This window comes from Colletotrichum truncatum (assembly GCF_014235925.2).
Source record: "Colletotrichum truncatum strain CMES1059 chromosome Unknown Contig_0009, whole genome shotgun sequence".
Taxonomy (NCBI): Eukaryota; Fungi; Ascomycota; class Sordariomycetes; order Glomerellales; family Glomerellaceae; genus Colletotrichum; species Colletotrichum truncatum.
In genome coordinates, this window is record NW_027222406.1 from 493,561 (window position 1) to 514,875 (window position 21,315).

At 51.9% G+C, this 21,315-nt stretch overlaps 4 protein-coding genes across 4 annotated transcripts; 3 read left to right on the plus strand and 1 right to left on the minus strand.

Annotated features, from left to right (window-relative positions):
• Positions 1–9,491: 9,491 nt before the first annotated feature.
• CTRU02_212680 (uncharacterized protein) lies at positions 9,492–10,330 on the plus strand (the record flags this gene model as incomplete). The annotated part of the gene is made up of 2 exons (XM_036723489.1): positions 9,492–9,644; positions 9,692–10,330. 2 exons carry the CDS (start codon positions 9,492–9,494, stop codon positions 10,328–10,330), a joined length of 792 nt encoding a protein of 263 aa, XP_036584765.1.
• A 254-nt stretch (positions 10,331–10,584) lies between these two features.
• CTRU02_212681 (pre-mRNA-splicing factor rse1) lies at positions 10,585–14,541 on the minus strand (the record flags this gene model as incomplete). The annotated part of the gene is made up of 3 exons (XM_036723488.2): positions 10,585–11,899; positions 12,075–14,154; positions 14,298–14,541. 3 exons carry the CDS (start codon positions 14,539–14,541, stop codon positions 10,585–10,587), a joined length of 3,639 nt encoding a protein of 1,212 aa, XP_036584764.2.
• Positions 14,542–14,868: 327 nt separating this feature from the next.
• CTRU02_212682 (mRNA processing protein) lies at positions 14,869–16,485 on the plus strand (the record flags this gene model as incomplete). The annotated part of the gene is made up of 3 exons (XM_036723487.1): positions 14,869–15,697; positions 15,749–16,406; positions 16,458–16,485. 3 exons carry the CDS (start codon positions 14,869–14,871, stop codon positions 16,483–16,485), a joined length of 1,515 nt encoding a protein of 504 aa, XP_036584763.1.
• An 829-nt stretch (positions 16,486–17,314) lies between these two features.
• On the plus strand, positions 17,315–20,783 carry CTRU02_212683 (PXA domain-containing protein; the record flags this gene model as incomplete). Its single annotated transcript, XM_070205891.1, has 4 exons — positions 17,315–17,837; positions 17,892–18,684; positions 19,587–19,804; positions 20,119–20,783. 4 exons carry the CDS (start codon positions 17,315–17,317, stop codon positions 20,781–20,783), a joined length of 2,199 nt encoding a protein of 732 aa, XP_070060284.1.
• Between the last annotated feature and the right edge of the window lie 532 nt (positions 20,784–21,315).

The following is a 21,315-nucleotide window of genomic DNA, read 5'->3' on the forward strand; positions in this document are numbered from 1 at the left end:
CTATGATGTTCTGGAAGGTGTTCGTGTATGGGTGTTTGCGCGTGGTTGCGGGCGCAAGAAAGATGACAAGCAGGGACGGGGCAGTAAACAATTGCCCGAATAAGGGATATCCGGGGGAAAAGATGGCAGTGGCGCCTATGAGCGCCCGCACGGGAATTGGGGCGAAACCGCCAACTTGGGTAGACAAGACCTGAAAATGGGTGGTAAAATCTAAGCAGCAGCAAGATAAGGTACAGAGCGCTGCGCTGCTGAGACTGTGACTGGGGTGAGAGGCATCCAAGCGGGCGCAATTGAGCTTCAGTTGAATCTTTGACAGTTATTTTTTGCCAGCCCAGAGATAAGGGATGCAGCGATGAGAGGTTGCAGTGTGTAAGGAAATGGAAGAGAGCGGCGGTCTTTTATGTAATGATAATAAACTGCCAGCCTGAGGGGGGGCGCACTCCAGCCATTCGCCTAGACCCAGACACCACCGAACAGGGCCGCCGGCGTGGGAGGAGGGGGTGAGCGGAGGGGTGAGGGATGGGCTTGGGATGGATGGTGGATGTGGGTGGATGTGGATGAGGACTGAGAGCGAGGAGGAGGGGAGGGGACTCAAAGGAGGGGGGGGTGCCTGTGTGTGTGGTAGTGTGGGCGAGGATGAGCGGGAGGTGCGAAAGTGCGTTTCCCGTATGTGGGAGTGGGGAAACAGACCTACAGCCAGCGCGCCAGGACAGTAGACTGGGAAGTGCGATGGGGTGGGGTGGGGATTGCCTTGTGGCCTGTAGGCCAAGCTCGGCCAGGTCGATGTTCCTGTTAAAAAGGATGGGATGCTCTGCTTGCTTCAACCAGTCCACGCACAACGACAAGACGGGACTTGCTTGTCTCTCCTCTTTTTCTTTCCTTTCTCTTCTGTCTCAATCCCTTGCTTGATACCGTTCAAGCTGGCTGGCGTGCTTGGCTGACTAGACCGACGAACCGACCGTCCCGTGTCTTCTCCACGTTTTGGTGCAGATGCAGCCTGCGGCAACGCTGTCTGGAAGGACGTGCGGCTAAGCTCCTCCTTTGCAACGAGCAAGAGTGTGACCACCTTGACAGGAAAGGGTGACTGAAAGAGACAATGGAATCTTGGATCAGCAAACCGATGACGATGAGCCTAGGTGGGTGTCTCTATCCCTTGGCGATCCGAAACTGCGACACGCCGTATGGGAGATCTCGAACACTGCCAACAGTTCAAGGCGGATGCTAGAGATGGATGTATGGAAGGGGATGTTGGGTGCCCCCAAGAGGGAAGGGAGAAACGTATAGATGTCGGTTGCTATACTGCGACAGCAGAGACAAACAGACGCAGCTCAGCTTACTTAGATCGCGCGGCTGCTGCGCCAGGCCCAGTAACCCCGCTTCTGACGGTGGAGGGTAAAAATGGTCGCTCGTTGGGTGTGCGTTTTGTTGCAGCGTGATGATGGCTGCTCACTGAGCGACGTCCTTGGTAGCGTGGTCTCTGCCTCCCTGTCGTTGGGCCGTAGCTATCTCTCGACAATTTTGCGCAGTCTTGACAACGGTGTGATATCGTCGTCTTCTTTTCGCTCTCTCTTCCAGGTTTAGGCGTATGCAAAACAGGCGATGCAAAAGTTTGAACAAAAAAGCCAAAAATCCGAAAAGCTTTTCAAGGACCTCTAGTTGTTCTAGCCAGTCAGGACACACTGGGGTGGGACTCGTTATATGGCCTTGAGAACGTGTCGGGGTACTTGGCTCCAGGTCACTTTGGCTGTCCAGGTGTTAGGAGAGGGTCCCCCCCATCATCCCAATCCACGAACCCTGACTTTACTGGCATGTCCTTCTCTCTCTTATTTTTCCCTTCTTTTTTCTTTCCTTTTGCGGCACATGAAGCATTAATATGAGGATTTCACCGTGGGGAAGGTGGGAAGCTGGCCATAAACCAAGACACTTGCCCTGTCCTGCGAAAGTGGGCATTTATTGGTCCAGATTGTTCTGTCCATCCGAGGCCATGGATGTCAACGACGGTCATTGCTTAGGGGGAAGGGATGGGGGACGTTGTGGCTGTCTATTGCGCCCTGTCGCATCACCTTGGTCGCTTCTTGCGCCCAGCAGGGCAATAGTAAAAAGCATAGCAAGAGCGGCTCATCCTCCGATCACCGGGCTGCCTTCCGTCACGTTCCTGAACCAAGTTGGAAGTTTGTGCGTACTGTAGCATCCGACCAGGAGCTGCCCGCAGCAACTCTTGGCCCCCTAGCCCTCACTCACTGAACTCGACCGAGCAACTTCAGGGAAGCCATCGCCTCGTTGTTATGCATCCATCCCACCCCAAAATCTGTCTTTCCCTAGTTAGATCTTTGCGCAGGGGGGGTCACAAAACGGCAAACTTCGCCAAACCTGGTCATGAACCGTGACAACTGCTGCAAGACAACTTCAGTCGCTGACTCAAGACTCTCGCGAGAGAGCCTTGCTACAATGCGCTGCTGGCGTCGAAACTCATGGTTGGCGACAGACACCCCTCGTTCAGCAGATCAGCGCTGTACGAGCTTGGGTCAAACCAAGGAAGAGACAGACCCTCCTACAGGCCACAGGGATGCACGCCTCGAATGAAAGGGGCCAACATCTATATACACCATGATGCGCGGTACAAACATCTTTCTCATGAGTTCCCACTGTTCACGCGCCTGGACTATTGCGAGGCTCGGGACTAAGCTCAGAAATGATGCAAGTGTCAAGGTTCCATCAGGACAATCTCCCAAGCTCCGAACCGGAGTCTCTCCACAAGCATTCCCTTGCGGTGAAGACAGCACCCAGACCACAGGCAGTTTCTGCCATTAAGCATCATGACGGCCATCCTTGGCGCATCCAGAAGTCATTTCACCAAACCTTTCAGACGTACGACGTCCCAGGCGTATTCGCGGCGAGCCGGTGTTTGTTGGCGACTGGTCGGGCCTGGCGGTCATCAGACGAAGCTGGGGCCGGGCTGTGAACAAGAGCGGAGCCACGTTCACATCGAACAAATTTTCAGATCACCTGAGCTCCAGCCAGCATCCAGGACGCGGAGAGCTTCCACCTGTCGTCCAGTTGCGCGGCACACCCAAAACCAACGCCCCTCCTCCGCCCAGCGCAGACCAGTTGAGGTACCTGCGTTCAATGTACCTTTTGCGTGGGGAGCGTTAAGCTCAATTGGCTCTCCGTAAACTAAACGCTTCGTACGGTTTATGACATTCAAGTCGTTGGCTTTCTGCTGGTCGCGAAGAACTGCAAATTCCAGGGCATGAGACTGCTCAAGGTAATAACTGAGTAAACGTGCTCGAGAATAAAACGCCGGATTCCAAATTTGGAGACAAATCTCTCTCCAGCCCAGCAACCCCAGTAAACTCCATTGATGATCGCCAGGCTGGGGTGTCTTGAGCAGAATCGGAAAAAGGGCACTTGCTGGACCGGATCCCCGCGCTGAAGCTTTTGGCGGACAGTGCAGGTGCCGGGTTTTGCCCAGGCCCTTGAGCGGTAGCGACCTTGATGATCAGCGACGGGTGCAGTGGAAGTGCCGTAACAGCGACGGCAGGTCTGAAAGCGGACAGCGTGTTAGAGACGCTCAAGGCTGCAGTAAAGATTTCCCATAACAAAAGAGCCTAGCGCTAAACAGCAAGCCCCTGCCATATGCACGGTACGGCAACGTTAGCGACCTATTAACGAATGCTTGCTTCAGATCCTGAGGGTGAAACTAGCATTTCCGCGGAGCTCATGATCAATACATCAATAGTGACACTGAGCCAGCGAGGGAAGGGGGAGGGGAGCAAAAAAAAAAAAAAAGTTGGTGTGATGGCCTATTCTGGCGTAGGAAAGGTTTGGCGAATGCGTGGCGGCCAATAATTGTCAAAATCGACCCTCCCGGAGACGTGCGCCGATTGTTACGGCAGGAACCGAACGGTCGGGAGAGGGACTTGGTGGTGTTTCGTCACATCCTCGTCCGTGCTGTGAGGTTGAAAATAAATTTTCACCCATCCTTTATGCTTGGAGTTGAGGTCATCCTCCAGTCTCGGGATTGGCTCAGTTGTCGTCAGACTTTTCTGGCAACTGATGTTCGTCTTTTTTGTCTCTTGGCGGCAGAAATACGCGAGATCAACCCGATCGATTTCGTCCCCTCCTAGGCTTCATACATTGTTGAGCTGGCAGTCGATCATGGATGTGCAACTGGACAGTGTAAGAGTGCGGTCATTGCGGTCCGTTCACACAGTCTATCCACGTTCAGCTGACCAGCTAGACGAAATTGGCCCTAGCGTCGGATCGGGGTCCAAGAGGTCCGCACCCACAGGAACAGGGAAATTTGGGGCGTATTTCTTCTGGAAAACTTCTAGTCCCCGACTAGTCCCCGAGGCCGGACCCTTTCTGCCATGCAAGGATCTCGTGTTATTCGCCGCGGCATCCGAACATCGGAAAGCCAATCATCTGACATGAAGCAAGAAGGAAGGCCTTGGTTTGCCTGCCCGCCTACCTGGTCATGTTGGGTAAAATAAAGAGTGCATTTTCATAGAGCCTACACCACCAAATAATGTCAGGAAGACTAAGCTCTTTTTCTTACCCCACTTGCTGGTGTCGCACTACAGCGACACACCAACGAATCTGTTTTCACTCTTCCTCCGTTCTTATTTTTTTTTTTTTTGCAACGTTCCCATCCAGTAGGCGAGCCCTAGGGCGGGGCGCTTGGTTAGTGGACCATAGTGGAGATGGATTCCTCAGACGCAAGTATTGTCGTTTCATTGCCTGTTTAGGTCAAACCCATAGAGGGGGGTGTGTTGGAACTGCCTGGCTTACTGAGAGCTGGCCGCCGGCCACCAGCCCCAGCCCAGCCAACCATGTCAGCAGCACCTGGCGCTCTCAAAAAGTCCTACAGACACGACGTGCCAGGCCAGTCTCTTGCTCCGGTTACGTAGCGGTCAGGTGATTTCTTATCCCCGTGACTCAGGAAGCGCCTCGAATCACACAGAAGTTGGCCAGATCGTGATCTTCTAAAGAGGGCTGTGGAGAGTGTCCCCCCCCCCGGGGAGGGGGGCGTCCAACCTGCAGTAATTAGAGAATAGACATCAGACATTCCATTGGCACCTCTGATCCGTCACGATGCTTGGCTTGATGCCTCACAAATGCGCTCGGGTTGACTCCGGCTTGTACGCCAAGCTTGCGATGCCGCTGTGTCCGGAGTCTTCCAAATGTGAAACCATGTCCGTGGCGGGATAAGGATCTAACGAGCGCGGGTCCGAATATCGCCAGAGTCTGATGTACTCCGGGTGTGTGTGTGTGTATGTGTGTGCGTGTGCGTGTGTTTGGTGTCGTGAGTTGAGCCTGTCAAGCTGGGATGAGGTGGAACATGTTGTATTGAGAGTTGCTTGAAGAGGGGGGGGAGAAAAAAGTCAATTGCCAGCAGGGACAGGAAGTGGGCATGCTGAGCTTTTTCAATGTCTTCGGACTCCCAACCCGTTAAGAGCGTCTCTTGATTCAGTTGACAAGGAGTATCCATAATCTCAAAAAAACGCTGTCATAGAAATTGTGCTCCAAATTGTGCTCTTCCCTATCGTACCAAGTCCAGCTGCTGACAGGTGGTGTCCATCATAGTTCCCGATGGCAGCGTTGCAGAGAGCTTGTTTTTGCATTTAGCTTTGGTTCGTTCGTTATGCTCGACGCAAGATGGAAGGGACAATTGCAGAAGCCTAGTGAAAGAAGCAACAAACATGCGTTTCGTTATACTTGATCGACATTTTTTTTTGTCTCATCGAAGTGGTTCAGTCCGCTTTCCCTGTATCCCTCTGCGTCTGACTCAAGCCATTCGGTTTTGGGGCGCAGCCCCATTCTAGTTCTAAACCAATCACAAATTGTGCTACAGTACAATCAGACCGTAAGGTACATATTCCACATGTGCAACCTAGCAATCACAATCCAATCACAATCCGATATAGTGTAACGGTTAACATACTCCGCTTTCATCGTCAGAAGTTCTTCAGTGAACAGCTAGGCGCTCTCCGGAGAGCTCCGGGTTCGATTCCCGGTATCGGAAATCTCTTTTTCGTTTTTGCCAGTATTGACGATACCGTGGCATTTTCCACTTGCCTGTTGCATCAAAACTGTATCTGGAAGGTTGCCAGGCTGGTGTTGGTGAGAGTTCGTCGTATAGGTGTGTAGATGGTGTACATGCAATGCGACAGCAACTTGAGATGATGCCAGGGTGCCTTTCGTTTAACAGGAAACCTTTTTGTTCAAGGTGCCAAAAAAACAAAAAAAAAAACAGGTTTTTTGCATGAGTGTATATATATGATGGGGTTTTTCATGCAGTATCAATTAAGGACTACTGGAGCGCATGAAGCATCAGAATATGTCAGTTGATCTCACCAAGTTGCGAATGCCCTATCGTAGGGTTCGTTCCCAACAAGTTCTGGCTGATATTTGGGGATGTTCAGCCGGTCAGCCACCCGTACACAATGGGGTTTCGGCCCATGATGGCCTCGAAGGGCAGTACTGCATTTGCAAAAATATCACCTTTCGTAATGCTGTCTTGCCTCAATACCTGGGCTCAAATAACATGACATCCATGGGATTTGTGAGGCGCTCAGTACCTTATCTTTTACAAGGCCTATAAGGTGCTTAGGTTTAAGGCTGACTATTGCTTCCATGAAAAGACCGGCGACAAGACGCGCTTTACGCTGCTCGAGGTTGCGTACACAAGGCCCCATGAAAATCTACGACATACAGCCGCTAGACTCTCTTTATAGGCTAAAATGTGTTCTAGAGCTCAGCCAAGAAACTTATTGTCAGAGCAGCAGAGAAACAAGCAACCCATGATCTGAGTCAGTCTTCTCAACCCTTCTAGCTTAGTGCTGATTCATTGTCAACATCTAAATTCCAAAAACTAGTTACTGCCAGCCATTGAAAAGGGAAGCTGATGGACTGGAGATGGATGATGGATGGCTGATGTGAGGGCCACTAAGGGGCGATATTCCATACCAGTCTTTAAGTTAGCGAAAATTGTTAATGATTTGCCCGCCTGCCTGAGTCTAATCCGATGCCAAAGACCTGCAGTACTACATGTGCTATACAAGAGGACCAGAGTTTCCACTATTTGATGGACTCTAAACCAAGGTCACTAACCCACGACAACGAGCTTCGCCATGTTGCCCAGGAGGTGAAACCCTGTTTATGGTAGACTTCTTGGCTACATAAATGCTGAAGACAGACATTAAACCGTGCAAACAGCTATCATTATCAACCTTATTTGTCTTTCTTTCCTCCCCAGTCGTTCTAATGAGCCGCTTAGCACTTCTCCGCTAAGAAAATACAAGTCCTACTTGCAAGGGAAGGTCCATATTCGCATGCTCGTTTTTAGGTTCCTCGTTCAACCCATATTGGCTACACCCACGCGACCAGTCAATGAGTTTAAGATGAAAATGCAATTGTAGCCTACTTTCCAGCGCCAGTCGTGAAAACAGATTCACTGGAATAGCTACGATGGTACAGGCTAACAAGAATCCGGGGGGTGGGATCGTTTCCGGGGCTTAGAGCTGTAATGATAAGTTGTCACTTTGTAAAGCCTAGATGAGTTGTTTCGGTTGCCCGTTGTATTTTACTCGGACGGGATCCTTACTCATTAGCGATGATGTGCGAGGTGGACGGGAAGATAGTAACTTTGGTACTATCAGCATGACAAGCAATATGGGTGTCATGGAGTTGCCGCTCGCCTTGGTCAAACTAGCGGATTTAACAACATACACCATCTACCCCTTTCTATTTCAACGGCCCGTTTCATTTGTATATCTTGGTCAGTGAGGAATTCACCCAGGTATAGAAGCAGACCATGTTGCATCCTCTCACATATGAGCATCAGAGATGTATGTCTCCTGACATGTCTACGTGACACAACAATCTCGTTCATATTTCTTAAGCCTTCTAGACGTCTCCGTAGAGATGTGTAGCACATAAGTAGCGGCAGTCAATGAACTCGTCCCCCCCCCCCCCCCCCCCCCCCCTCTCTCTCTCTCTCTTCTACACCTCCCTGACTTACACGATAACAGACATTAGAATGATGTTGAGGCTCTAGGTCGCACACGCGATCTAGTTTCATTAAGAAAAGAAATGCGATTCAAACTCGTCAACAGACCAAAGCGTCTCCCTGACTTGAAAAATGGCCATCTATATCCTGAGAGAGGCCCGATGCTACTACATGATCTCTTCACTATTGCAATTAAAGACCTTGGATCACGGGAAATGTGGATGATATTAAGTGAGGAAGGGGATAGCCAAGGTGTTCATCAAAGCTAAGCTTCCAGTGCAATGAGAGCTGTGATAGCTTCGTCGGATCCAGCCAACGACGGTAATGCCGGGAAAGAGAATGTGGATGACTTTGAACCAGTCAAGTCAACTAGAAACTGATAAATTTTCGAGAGAATGAGCCTTACCGGGCTTCACCATCATGCGGTGTCACCTTGGTGACCTGGGGCTCTAGTAGCCAAAGGGACAAGACTAAAACTGACCTACTGCAATGCTTCAGGTAACAGAGGTTTGGAGGCTACTTTCGTTTCAATAAACACGACTAGAGACTGGGCTGACAACCAGACTTAATGACCTATGAAAGGATACTACGAAAACCTACACATATAGGCTATTTTGTAAATAGTAACCAGAATCTCACCCAACTCAGGCTTGTCAGCACCTGGGTGCCCAGAAGGGTGTTTCCTTATATACGATAGTTCTTTCCATTACAATATTGCCCTAAATATGACGAAGCAAGTCCTCATGAATCTTCATGCACACTGCCAGCCGCCAAATGAGGCCTGAGCTCGGATACGAACCCAAAGGGTGCTTACCTTTCCGATTATGTTGACCACATTCTTATGTTTGCATTCGCCAAGCTCCACATCTTGTTGAGAATATGCAAAATGTCCACCTCACAGCATCCTGCCACTGGGATGCTTTTATAAATTTATCAAGTTCGGGCCTAAATGGCCACGAGAACTTGGCAGCTACAGTCCTAAACACTGGACGATCCAAGATGATGCGTCTAGTACTTGACAAGCCAGTCTCTTGCGCAAAAACACAGGTCAATACAATACTAAGTAAACCGAAAATGTTGAAAGGGGACACTCAGCAGTTCTCTGTCACATACTAATAATAACTCGGAGCTGGTCAACCTTACATGACTGGCTGAACCGCATGGCTCGAACGTGCCCATGTCTGTGACCTACCGAGGCAAAGCTTCTTACTAAGATGGGCAAGTTCTGAATGGAAGACGTCAGAAAAGGCCCGGCCGATGAATCGGCCGGTGGCGGTGCGGCGCAGTGGGGGTGGCGACACTGCGGGGAGAACCCCTCTAAAGCCGTGACACGGTCACTTGTCCCGGCTGCGCGGACGCACTCTCGTGCTTCAGGCAGGTGATTCCTTCTTTTTACCCTGCCAGGGAAACAAAATAACGAAACTCCCTCATCCCAAACCACAACGCGCCGAAAGCCATGATAGTTGAACGTAAACCGGCTATGGAGAAGACGCCTGCGGACTCCTCCGCCTGCTGTACCTGCGCCAAACTCCTTAACTTCGTGCCCCGGTACCACTCCTCGACCGAGAAACCGCTTCCCGATGACAGGAGGTTAGATTGCTGCGGCCGAATTATCTGCGGAGACTGTATCCATGTACGTTGCACCGCTGTCGCATGGCTTGATGATGCTGATCGAGATAGAACAACCCCCGCTTCGCATCCTACTGCCCGTACTGCCAAACCTCGTCCGCTCCGTCCGTTCTACCCGTAAACCTCAAGGACCCGCCTCTGTACACCTCCCTGGCGCCAACACATCAACTCTCCTCGGGCGCACCCTCAGCACCACCACCGCCATACACTGCAAATGGCGCCGCCGCTGTCGACGAAAAGAAGGGCCCCTGCGCCTCGCCGACACCTCCAGAGGATACCCTACATTTCTTGAACCACGAGCACGATACCGTCGCTTCTCTCTCTCTTCGTTATGGCGTGCCACAGTCTGTTCTCCGCCGCACGAATAACATCACGAGTGATCACCTCCTCCAGGGCCGCCGGACGGTTTTGATACCGGGGGAGTATTACGCCGCTGGCATAAGTCTGTCCCCCCGACCTATTGAGGGCGAGGAGGAAGAGCTGCGCAAGAGTCGGATTCGGCGTTTCATGACGGGCTGTAAGGTTTCCGACTACGATGTTGCGCTGTTATACCTCGAGCAGGCTGGGTATGACCTGGCCATGGCGATGGAGGCATATGCGGCCGACGAAGCGTGGGAAAGAGACCATCCCGTACGAGGTGGAAAAGGCGCACCACGGAACCGGGGACCGTTCTGGAGGGGGTCTGCATGAAATTTATGACAAGGGACATTAAAATCTCAACACCAAAAACAAACAATTCACCGGGCGACTGAGGCGTTTGGGATCTGGTATTATTAGAACTCTTCTTCATTGCGTCGTCATCATGTCCTGTACCACCCCTACGGCTCTTTGGCCTGTATGAAACGCCGCTACCATATACCATACGCTTTGTACACAATACACGCAACATGTCAATGTCTCCTTCCCAAATGGCTGGAAAAATAACCACACGCTTGTATGCCTTTCTAGAAGGCGGATCGTGTTCTGATGTCCGAAATCTTCCTCTCAATCTCCCGCACCGAACGATCTAGCTCGCCGGCAATCATTTGTTTCTTATCGTTGGGTAAGAGGGTGTACCTTTCACAGAGGTCGCCATCGATTACGCCCTTAACGGGGACGTAGTAGCTGCGGTACATGAGGTGATCCCTACCCGCAAGAGGAGCATCCTCAGTGCGCATGTGTTGTTCCAGGTTCTGGAAAAAGTCGACGTCCTCGCGCGTAATAAAGGGGATAAAGACACCAATGGTGCCGTTGATACCACTCCAGAGGAGCACATCTTGGCCACCAACTACCAGACTTGTCTTGATAATGCTTGTCGGCACGTCCTGGGTGTATGAATGACTAAGAAGGTTGAGCCGGTGAGGAGTACCGTGAAGGTAATCCCTTGTGTTTAGCAGATGTAAACCGCCTTGCTCCTCGTCAGCCTCCTGACTGGCCTTCTCTGGACAACGGACGAGGAACATGTTGCCGAATTTGTCGCCTCCGGCAACCGACTCGTAATCCACCATTGTAGTACAAGTAACCCATCTAGCGATGGTGTCATCGGCAAATGGGATAAGCTTGTTGGTGGTAGGCTTGTATGCGACGTATGTTACACCATGCTGGACGTCTCCAACCACGATACGGCTTCCTTGTGTGCTCAGAGACACAATCAACTGTGGCACCACATCTGCTTGGGATTTTCTGAGCATTTGTCGCAGGCCAAGATCATATATCCTCAAAGTCTTGCCGATACCGGCCAAAAGTCTGCCTTGGAAGGCGAGAAGGGCTGTAGGAGGCTCCTCAACCTTGGTTTTGTGAATGAATTCCAGTTCGTGGCCATCCTCGCCGAATCGATAGACGTGGATATATCCCTCCGAGAACTGCCGAGGGTTTACGATCATGTCTTTCCCAGTACCGACTATCAGGAAACTTTCGTTATCCTGACTAGCAAAGGACACAATCGCAGCGCTCACAGCTGCCTCGTTGTTATCGAGATCAACAGTTTGCAATACTCGTTGTTCCTCCGACAGAGGATCGATAACGCTGATGCAGGAGGCCCACCGACCCTTGCCCTTGGGGTACCCGAACTCGTCTGGAGGGAGAACCGTGGCGTCGCCATTAACGACTCCAGGCTCCGCGAGCAGTTTAGCTCGGAGATCCGGAGGTAGCGTGTTGTTTTCAGACTCAATGGTGTAGAACATTGGGTATTCAGGATGCTTAAGCAGACGCCTTGGAGTGTAGGTAAGGGGTATTGATTTTTGCGTGATAGTATCTCCAAGGTTCTCAATAGCAAATATCCTGAATCTTATTAGCCTTTGACCACGATATCAAACATCAAATAACGTGAAATTAACAAGAACCATCAGTAGGAACAATTGGTAAAAAATGCGTAAGACCTCATAGCACTTTGGCATAGGATCCCGTTTTCTCATCATGGTAAGGGGAGGGAAAGAAAGGGAGACAACGTGCTTACCTTAAGGACTGGCCTTGAATGCCAACAACACCCTCTTCGCATTGCTCACTGCTGAAATTCCATACCCACTCGAGGTCTACGTAGTTCAACGGTGTTACCACGAAACCTCGGGTGATTGGATCCGAGTATCCAAGCCATGGACGCGAGCTCAATCCTATCACGCATGTCCGTCCTTGGACAGTGACTTGAAATAGCCGGACCGGCTTAGGACCAAGGAACTTTTGCCGGGTGTCGGTGAGTTCTCCAGTGATTTCATCCAACACCGTCCTGAGATAGACTCCAGAGTGGAGACCAATGTGAAGGTAGAGTGTTGATCCACCAGACGAGGAGTCATCCATGGCAATGATGGCCAGAGATGACGGTGGGGCAGTTAAAGCTTGCACTGACTTGCTCTCGAGAGTAGACTCGGGGTCCAAAGATAAAACACGCACGGTGCTATCATCGCAACCTACTGCTAAGAATGAGCTTCTAAGGCGGCCTTCCGGAACTTCGCCTAAGCTCAAGCAAGTCACAGTTCCGAACATCTCCTTCTTCTCGTCATACTCCGCCAGGGATCCATCCCCATCCATCTCGAAGTAGACAATCTCGCCCGAGCTGAGAGCAACAGCAACTTGGTGCTCATTGGTAGTCGCGGCGACGATAGAGCGGTGCTGTGGTGCAGCCCACTCATTAACCTGGCCGTTTCGGATGTGACGAATACCCTTCGGGTGCACCTGAATGAGACCATCCTCGCCGAGTAATTGGGCTGCCAACGTGGGCACTGATGTCAAGAATCCAGAGTCACTGACCTCCTCAACTGTCTCGCCAATACTCAGAACAAGGGTTCCGTTGGTAAAGGACAGCACAATGTATGCATCGAACTGGTCACCACGGTTCAGCTTCAGAGTCCACACAGCTGAAGGAATACCGGGCAGCTCGGAGGCAACAATCTCGTTAACTTCCAGGCCGTGCTTCAACATCCTAAATGTACTGCGAGCGCCATTGCCACAGGCTGTGTAGATTTGTGGCGCATCTTCGCCCGTAAGGTTTGCCACTTTGCAGTCGAGCAGAGGATTCATGGAATCGATGCTCTCAACAAGAGCAAGGTTCTCCAATGGCCTTGGATAGAAGTACACGGCATCATAGCCAGCTTTAGGGTCTGCTGGGAAATCGTCGCTTGAAAATTCTAGCTCTTCATCATCATCTCCGAGCTTCTCGAACTGGTAAAATTGATGGTTGCCGAACTGGCTCGCAGCGTACAGGAAACCGCTCTTGAGGATGCACAGGCTAGAAGACACCGGAATAGTGTCGAAGTACTTGATCTTGAGTCTCTTTACTTCACCCGTGGGGTTGCCATCGGCATCCTCAACCATTTCAATGGTAGCCTTGAATAGGTCGCCGTCTTCCGTCTGCAGGAGGAAGAAGAAGGCTCCAGCACTGCCCTTGAGCTTGTGCATAACACCAGAAACGATGTGACGTTTCCTTGAAGGGTCCTCTGTAGCGCCACGTCTCCGGGGTATCGGCACGCGGAAGGCCTCTTGGTTTGAGTGCCTGTATGTGATGTTCTCTTCACCACACACCAAGACACCGCTCGGTCCATCTTGACCGCCAGGGACTTGGAAGAGAAGTGATGCCGTCGAATCAACGGGTTCTGACCATTTTCGCACGACATGGTTCAGACCAAGGTCCAGCTCGTAGTAGACAAGCTGAGTCTCGGCTTCACGAGCAGCCTCTCCTGTAGGGTCTTGGTCTGCCTCGGTATACTCGATTTCCAGTGCAGCGAACACAGGGTTGGCATAACCAACGTCGAGCGCAACCATAGACAACACAAGAACTCCAGGCTTGTGCGCTTCGAGTGGTGAAGAGATTGTGAGCTCGGCTTGCGCATTTCGATTGAGAACGTAAACAAGCTTGTTCTTCTCGACCGAGGCGATGAGACATGCTCTGCCCTTGGGATCGCAAGCGAGGTATTCTCCAGGAATCACTCGACGTACTCCAGACTTGCCAAAGGTCTCAAGGTGCAGCCGTTGAAATCGGTTCTGCGCAGGGATGTACTCGACAATTGTGATCCTTCCAGAGTCAGTCGCAATAATAAGATAGTCTTTGACACAAGGTCAGCAAAGTTTTGAGACAATCAGAGATTGCCAGCGGCGAGCGACATTGACTACAGTGGCGCCTGTCGCGAATGGCAAGCTTCTCAAATCACTAAGTGAAGCTTCAACGGGAACGGATTGCGGGACTTACCTTTGTTACTTCCCGCCAGGCGGAATGCAGCCATAGACCGAATGATGCCGAAAATATCGTGCGAGAGCAAGGTGATAACCTTGCCCTGGGATGGATCAGGTCGAAGGAGCGTTAAACGCGACCCCGACGCCGTCACAATGTTTTGTTCCTTTGTTCCTGAAAACTGACCCAATACCGCCAACGTGACATTGGTAGGCGGCTGAAGGGTCAGGGAATAAAGAAACATGTTCGAGGTCGTCGCCATGTTTGCAGCTGAGCGCAGAAAGCCTGCGCGGCCTCAGGGTTCGAGCTCAAATGGATGCTGAGGCACGAGACGCGGTGTGAAATTTTGAGTTGTAGGTGGATTGGGAGGCTGGGAAGCTCCGATACAAAAATCTGAAGCTCCAGGTTCCCACTTAGTAGTGATTGAGCGAGGTTCCGTGGACCCACATACCGGTTATTTAGTTGATCCGGACCTCCCAAAAATTCGGGTCCATCTACATAGAGCTTCGGCGGCGGCAGCTTTCAGGAACAGCGCAGCCAGCTAGGTATTGCAAGCCGCAATAGGTTCCACGCTTCAGTCTCGCTCAATATGGAGCCAGCATTGCGACGCGCAGCATCAAGCGTCTGCGGAAACTGTTCTGCGACGCTGAGAAGGCAATTGATCCCCAACCGAGCTGCCAGAACCGTTTCCCGAATCGCATCAGCCCACTCGACCCGAAGCCTGCATTCCACTGTTCAGGAAAGATCGAAGGCCAACAATGCTACGACGAGACAATTCTCTTCGACCCCCAAGGTTGCTCACGAAGCTGCAGCGGTGAAGGGTGCGAGTGCTGAGGCGGCGACTCCCAAACTGCGTTCGAACGATCTCTTTCACTCTTTCACGGACTCGCCTATCCCAGAGATCCGGCGTCGCGCGGCTTTCATGAGGCAGCATGCGTACTGTCCGCATCCTGACCACCGCGCAACTCGAGTACCTACAATTGCTCCCCATGGCGATGAGAACACGGCGCAGACCGGAGTCCTTGCACCGGCGCACGTCGACTTCGAATGCCCGGACTGTGGTATTCCGGTTTACTGCAGTAAGGAGCATTGGATGGATGACTATGAGGCCCATCTCGAGATCTGTGATACCTTGAAGGAGATCAATGAGGACGATCATGATTTGCGATCTGGCCGCGCTTTTCCGGAGTTTGTCATGGCCGAGGACCAGATGCCCGAGGCTGTTGTTAATATGTCGAACTGGGATACCTTCATGTACAGCCGAGAGTTTGAAGCTATTAATGATGAGCGAAGCATGAGACAGGTCACGAAGATGCTCACATATCCTATCACAATTGGCAGTGTACTGCATGAGCTGAGCCCCTACAGCATCAAGCAGGACGGCAGATTGACTAGCGAAGGCTTGAAGAGTTTGAGTGGTAAGTTGTCAAACTCGAAGACAATTGGACCAAGAAATTGACGTCATACAGCTCTGCGGTACACTCTTCACCCCCCGCTGGCTGGAAAGGGTACTGGCATGAAGGATCTCCGTCCCGAGGCGCCTCCTGTGCGGGTGTTCTGCTTGGGTGCTCGCGCCGAGTCTTCGCTACCAAGAAATGTTTGGCTCCAGTTGGCTCACCTGTTTCCTGAGAGCAAAATCCACCTCATCTTCATCGGCCCCGAGAGCATGGCAAACAGAGATGATGAGTTCCCGCTGCCCCCTCGAACCGCTGAGAACCCCTTCGGCATGGTTGTGGAGGACCGGATATCGCACAAGCTGAAGATCAGCACGATTGTGGACTACTACCACACTATTCACAAGACCGGATACTTCGCGCCCTACGACCCATACTTTGACTGCTTCTGTCTCTTCCATCCTGGACTGGGTCACCCGGCAAGCAGCCACGAATGGTCAGAGACGCTACCAATGCTTCTCGAGACTAAGCTTCCCATCATTGCCACCGGCTACACGCAGTTCGACATGGAGAGAGACATCGAGTGGGTTCGAAAGACGGCCGCCGGCGAGTTTGATATCCTGCTGGAGCCTGGTGAGAACCTCTTCCGCAGCATGAGGTGGGACCTCAACGATCTGGACCCTCAGGATGTTAGCTGTGGAAACTGGGGAGTATGGGCTTTCCGTGGAAAGAGGTAAGAAATCTTCTCTATCTTTAAAAGAACAAATGACTAATGTGAATCAAGATACGAGACAGCTACGAAGAACGAATAAGTCAGTTTGTCTGGTGTATGCTGCTTGCAAGAGGACGCCTAATAATACTAGGTCATCTGTAGAGGCGTTGTAAATAAGTGTACTATACTAGCTACGGCATGTGCATTGTACAACATGAGTTAGGAGTAAGAAAAAAGATCAAGTCGACTCTACTCTTGCCTGCTCTACATCAGAGGAACATGATGTACACACGGCTTGTCCATATTGTTGAGATTGCTCGATTTGTGACATGTGCTCTTTTTCCCTCGTGTTTCACACAATATCATTTCGAACTCTTGCACAGTTAAGCGACATTAGAAAACAAAGGCAAGAAACTCAACTTTGAACCGTAAGATGATTTGCGCACAGCCGAGCATGTTTCGCTACAGAGGCAAGGCTAACAAGCTTCTGGAAGGCATCTAAATATACCTTGCGCCTTGTACTGTGTAGCTCGTCCTTTGCATGTTCTCGAGCCGGTAGGTTGGGCTTGGAGGCCGGAACGAAAAGGACCGACTGTAATAGTTTGCTATGCACATGCAGCCACTCCAGCAGATGCCTTATGTAAGGCACAATCCCAGTGGCTGCAGCGCACAGGGCCACAGAGCCAGAGCCGCCTGACGCAACTGCAACAGAAGACCAGCCATTCCCTGCAAGCGACCAGCACTGGGGGTAGGTCCCCAGTTTCCGCCCGCCTTCACTAAATCATAGATCAACACCGTCCGAAATCTTGCTGGCTGCAAGTCAAAGTCGACGACAGCTCTACTTTGTTAGCATCATCCCAGGGCTGAGTGCGCCCCGATACCGGTTCTAACAGACCATGATATTGCGGCCTCACCGAAGATAGACGGCCATGACTGCTGTCGCTACCCCTCGCGCTTCCACGCCGCGCCCGAAAGCCCCCGCGACAGTAAGCTTCGCGAACGAAACCGCCTCCGCCTCCCCGTCACCTATTCCCGGTGCCGAGCGATCCCGTCCCCCGATACAGTCAAATCCTTCGAATCGCCGGTCTGCTCGCTCCGTCCCTACGGACTTTCTCTCTGATAAGGCCACCGCCGCCTTCATCCGGCGCGTGCTATGCTCCCAGCACTTATCCGACAAGGGAAGAACCACTCCGCCTCCCATTGAGGAGCTGTTACCGCCTTTGACGAGCCGGAACGATGTTGACCTGCAACTTTACGCTCTTATCGCCGTAATATTGAGGGAATATGTACAGGCGTGGTATAGCAAGATCACTCCGGATGAGGCTTTTGTTGAAGAAATCGTTCACATAATTGCTCACTGTACAAGAGCCCTGGAGCAACGACTGCGAAAGGTGGACTTGGAAAGCCTTCTGTTTGATGAAATTCCTGACTTGTTGGACAGACATATACTCGGTAAGCATGTATTCTGCCTGTCTGTTTCGGCATTCATTGACCGTGTCTCATCAGCATACCGCGCAGCGCATGAACCTGTAGCGAGGCCTCCAACTGAGATAGACCCGCGAGTGGTCTACCACGCACTTTGCCCCATAGCCCCCTTGTCACCAATACCACGGTCGGAAGACCCTGAGGCTACCACGAAGCAGCAGGAGAACGAAGCACTCTATCGCCAACTCTTGGTGCAAGGCGTTCTAGCCATTCTCTTACCAACAGAGGACCTCGAAAACGACTGCCTTACATCCTTAGTCGGTCAAATCTTTTCCGAGCTTATCATTGGCAACGTTTTGGTCAACCGACTGTCGCAACCATGGCTTATTTACGAACTATTTATTATTATTACACGAGTGCTTGAGAGGACACCATTGGAGCCCGTCGAGGAGGGTGTCGCAGAGGCGATGCAGAGCAGTTCAGCAGCCCCCCTGGCTCGTCGCAGTTGGTCCATACAAGAAGCATTCTGGTCATTTGTACACTGGTTCTTCCTCGCATTCGCAATGATCCGCTTCTTCGTCACAACTGTTGCCATGTCTTCATCCTTGCCTCCAAGGTCAGCAAACGCCTCTAATGAGAAGCATGAGGTGACTGGTCAAATATCAGTTTCAATGACACCAAAAGCCCTGGCTGCTTCAGACGAGACACAGCCAGTGAAGACTCCCATCGTTGCCTTCAAGCTGTGGACCTGCATATCGGACTTGATCGAAATGGACGCTCGCATGCCTTGGTTAAGCGGAACACTGTCGATGATTCAACTTGGAGCCATGGATGGTCCAGGCTGCCTCGCCGGGCTTAACGGACCCTTAGATAGGTAGGCATCCATCATCCATATCTCCCTTCCCCCTTCTGGCAAATTCACGTCACACCGCATGAGGTTCAAGTCACTGGACCTGGCCTCGCTCCAGTGAGCTTTGAGAAGCACCCAGTCGAGCAAGTGTGTAAGACGGGACAACTGCCTCCTTGACGGTTCTTGACGGTCTAGTGGACTGTTCACAAGGCCTATTTGGCGATGGACCTGATGTTGTTACGACGGGTATGGCCAGGGGTGGACGCAGCGACAGGAGTCTAGTTGCAGGACTGCGCGAAAAACGCCGAAATATGCTGTGCAACACTTTCTCACCCGGCCCATTCTGCGACCCAACCCTGACTTGACCTCTTGTCCCGATTCCTCGAAACTGTGGTCGCATTTGCAGAACCTCCTGGCCGCCCACCAATCGCGGAGGGCGTTGGCGTTGCTCGCCTCCGATTTGTCTGATAGGCTCTCGCGGGGGTGCGCTTCCAACCACCAGCAAGCCTCATTTACGCGCCGAGGTCCAACGACGAGCATCTTCTTGCAAGGGTCTGGTCACCACCGTCATCTCTTTCATCCACGCACACCTACGGGGATCCGGTACTTAATCACTCAAGCGTCACTTTCCTTCGCTTGCTGTGGCCCCACCGCACCCGCCTGCCAAAACGGCGTCGGAAGTCGGTGCGCATCTTGAGAACCAAGTCTTATTGCTGGGGCTGCTTTTCGCAATCCGGACACGATGGGGCTTTTTCATGGGCTTGCGCCTCTGACCGCCTGTCAACGTATCATGTTACTGAAGGCGGCACGGTCCTGATGCAACCACTGATTCGATCCGTCCCGAGAAGAAGGCTGTCAGGTCGCTCTCGTTCAGCGGCTAGCTACCTGCTCACCATCATCCGATACGACCCTTAACACTTGGACAGATGTCCCAACTTGGGAACACGAGGTGTGCCCTGGAGGTCTGGCCTCGAGGCCCAGAGGCACCCAACATACCACCCTCCACAGCATGGAAACTGCCACACAATTACGGGGAAGAGCCGTAGCCTCGTCCAGGAGAATCCAGCCGCCACTTGCCGATCAGAGTATACACTAGAGAAAATCCTGTGCTCTTGGCTCATTCAAGCGAGGCGTGCCGTGCCTTGTAGGATTTCCTACGCCCAACCTGACAGGTCTCGCATGTTTCCCAGTGGCCATATCTCCTCATTTGGGAGCGCACACTGCCCCCGAGAGAGAGCGACCTTGCCAACGACAGCATTACGATGGCTACATCCTCATCGTCGGCCGTTCTTGACCCTGGTTCCAACTTGTGTTTCCACTTTTCAGCCTTTCCCACTCATTTCCAACCTGTTGCCATCCTTACTGTCTCGTCCGATTCCCGCCGCAGATCGTTGCTCCCCTTTTTCTCACTTCACGCACAAAAGATCCCGTACACCCCCACGCATTGACCGTTGTGAGTCTCCAAGTCGGAAGTGAACCCGGTAACTGACATGAGAGCGCTTGCCGCGTTGCGCGCGAAATACAGGCTCATCTCGCACACCATTCACCAACGGATTCTAGACGCTGCATACCTGCCCACCCTCCTCCGCTCCATCCGCGCCGCCCTTTTCCCCAATAACGCCCCAGGGATCTCGACCTTGGTGGCCCCCTCTTCCGACGAAGAGCTGCGTGCTTTGCGCCGCAGGTGCGCTAGCGCGCTTCTGGCCAGAATCCCGTCCTGGCTGTCCAAGCTCTATTTGGGCGGGCGTGGCCTTGGTCTCCGGTGGCGGTCCGGTCCGGACTCGAAAACAGCAGGACCTGGTCCTGGTCCCAACGAAGACGACACCGCCGGCGGCGGTAGCAGGGATAGCAGCGCTGAGGCGGTCGCCACTGCAACTATCGATTGTGATGGCCCAGGTGATGACAGCGGTACCAAATCGCACCTTGACGCGAATGACGGGGAGGAGGAGGATCAGCGGCGGATGCTATCCGAGATTGAGGAGGGTATACTTGACGTCTTCTCGGATGAATATTGCAATAAGCATTTCGTCTACGGCTTGTTGGAGCTGGTTCTGACAAGGTTGATGCCCGAATTGGCGGAGAAGGGCGTGGTAGAGCTCTTGGAGGAACGCTTGAGTTTATGAGGAATGCGCGAGTTTCCTGTTCTTTTAATTCTTCTTTTATGCTCTGTTACGTTTAGATACCCTTCTGTCAAGACATGGAGTGCCTTAGTTTAGGACAGTTACGATTATGTGTCCATCTCACAGGTTTCGAGACATCATCACGAATAGTTAAAAGAATATGCGAGAGAGAAACGATATACTGGTGTGATTTTGCGGACCGGTCGTAGGAAAAAAAGGGGGCAATTCCCTAGAAATAAATGCAGAAGGGGCCGCCCGATTTTTTTCGTAGTTTTCTTGCGTATACTCTGGCTGGGGCATCGCGAGTCTTTTCTTGTCGTGGTGGTAGTGGCAGTTGGAGACGTAGTGAAAACACTGACTACCAGAACTCGCGAGGCGGCTGCCTTTCACCCTCTTCCACCATCTCATCTCCCCATTAATCCTCAGACCTCCTCTCTGTGGCAAATCTTCCTGCAGATACTTGTTGCTGCCGGTTATTCTCCCTGTTTCCCTGTCTTGTCAAGACCTCCAGCCGACTTCGTGAAGGCCTGTAGCA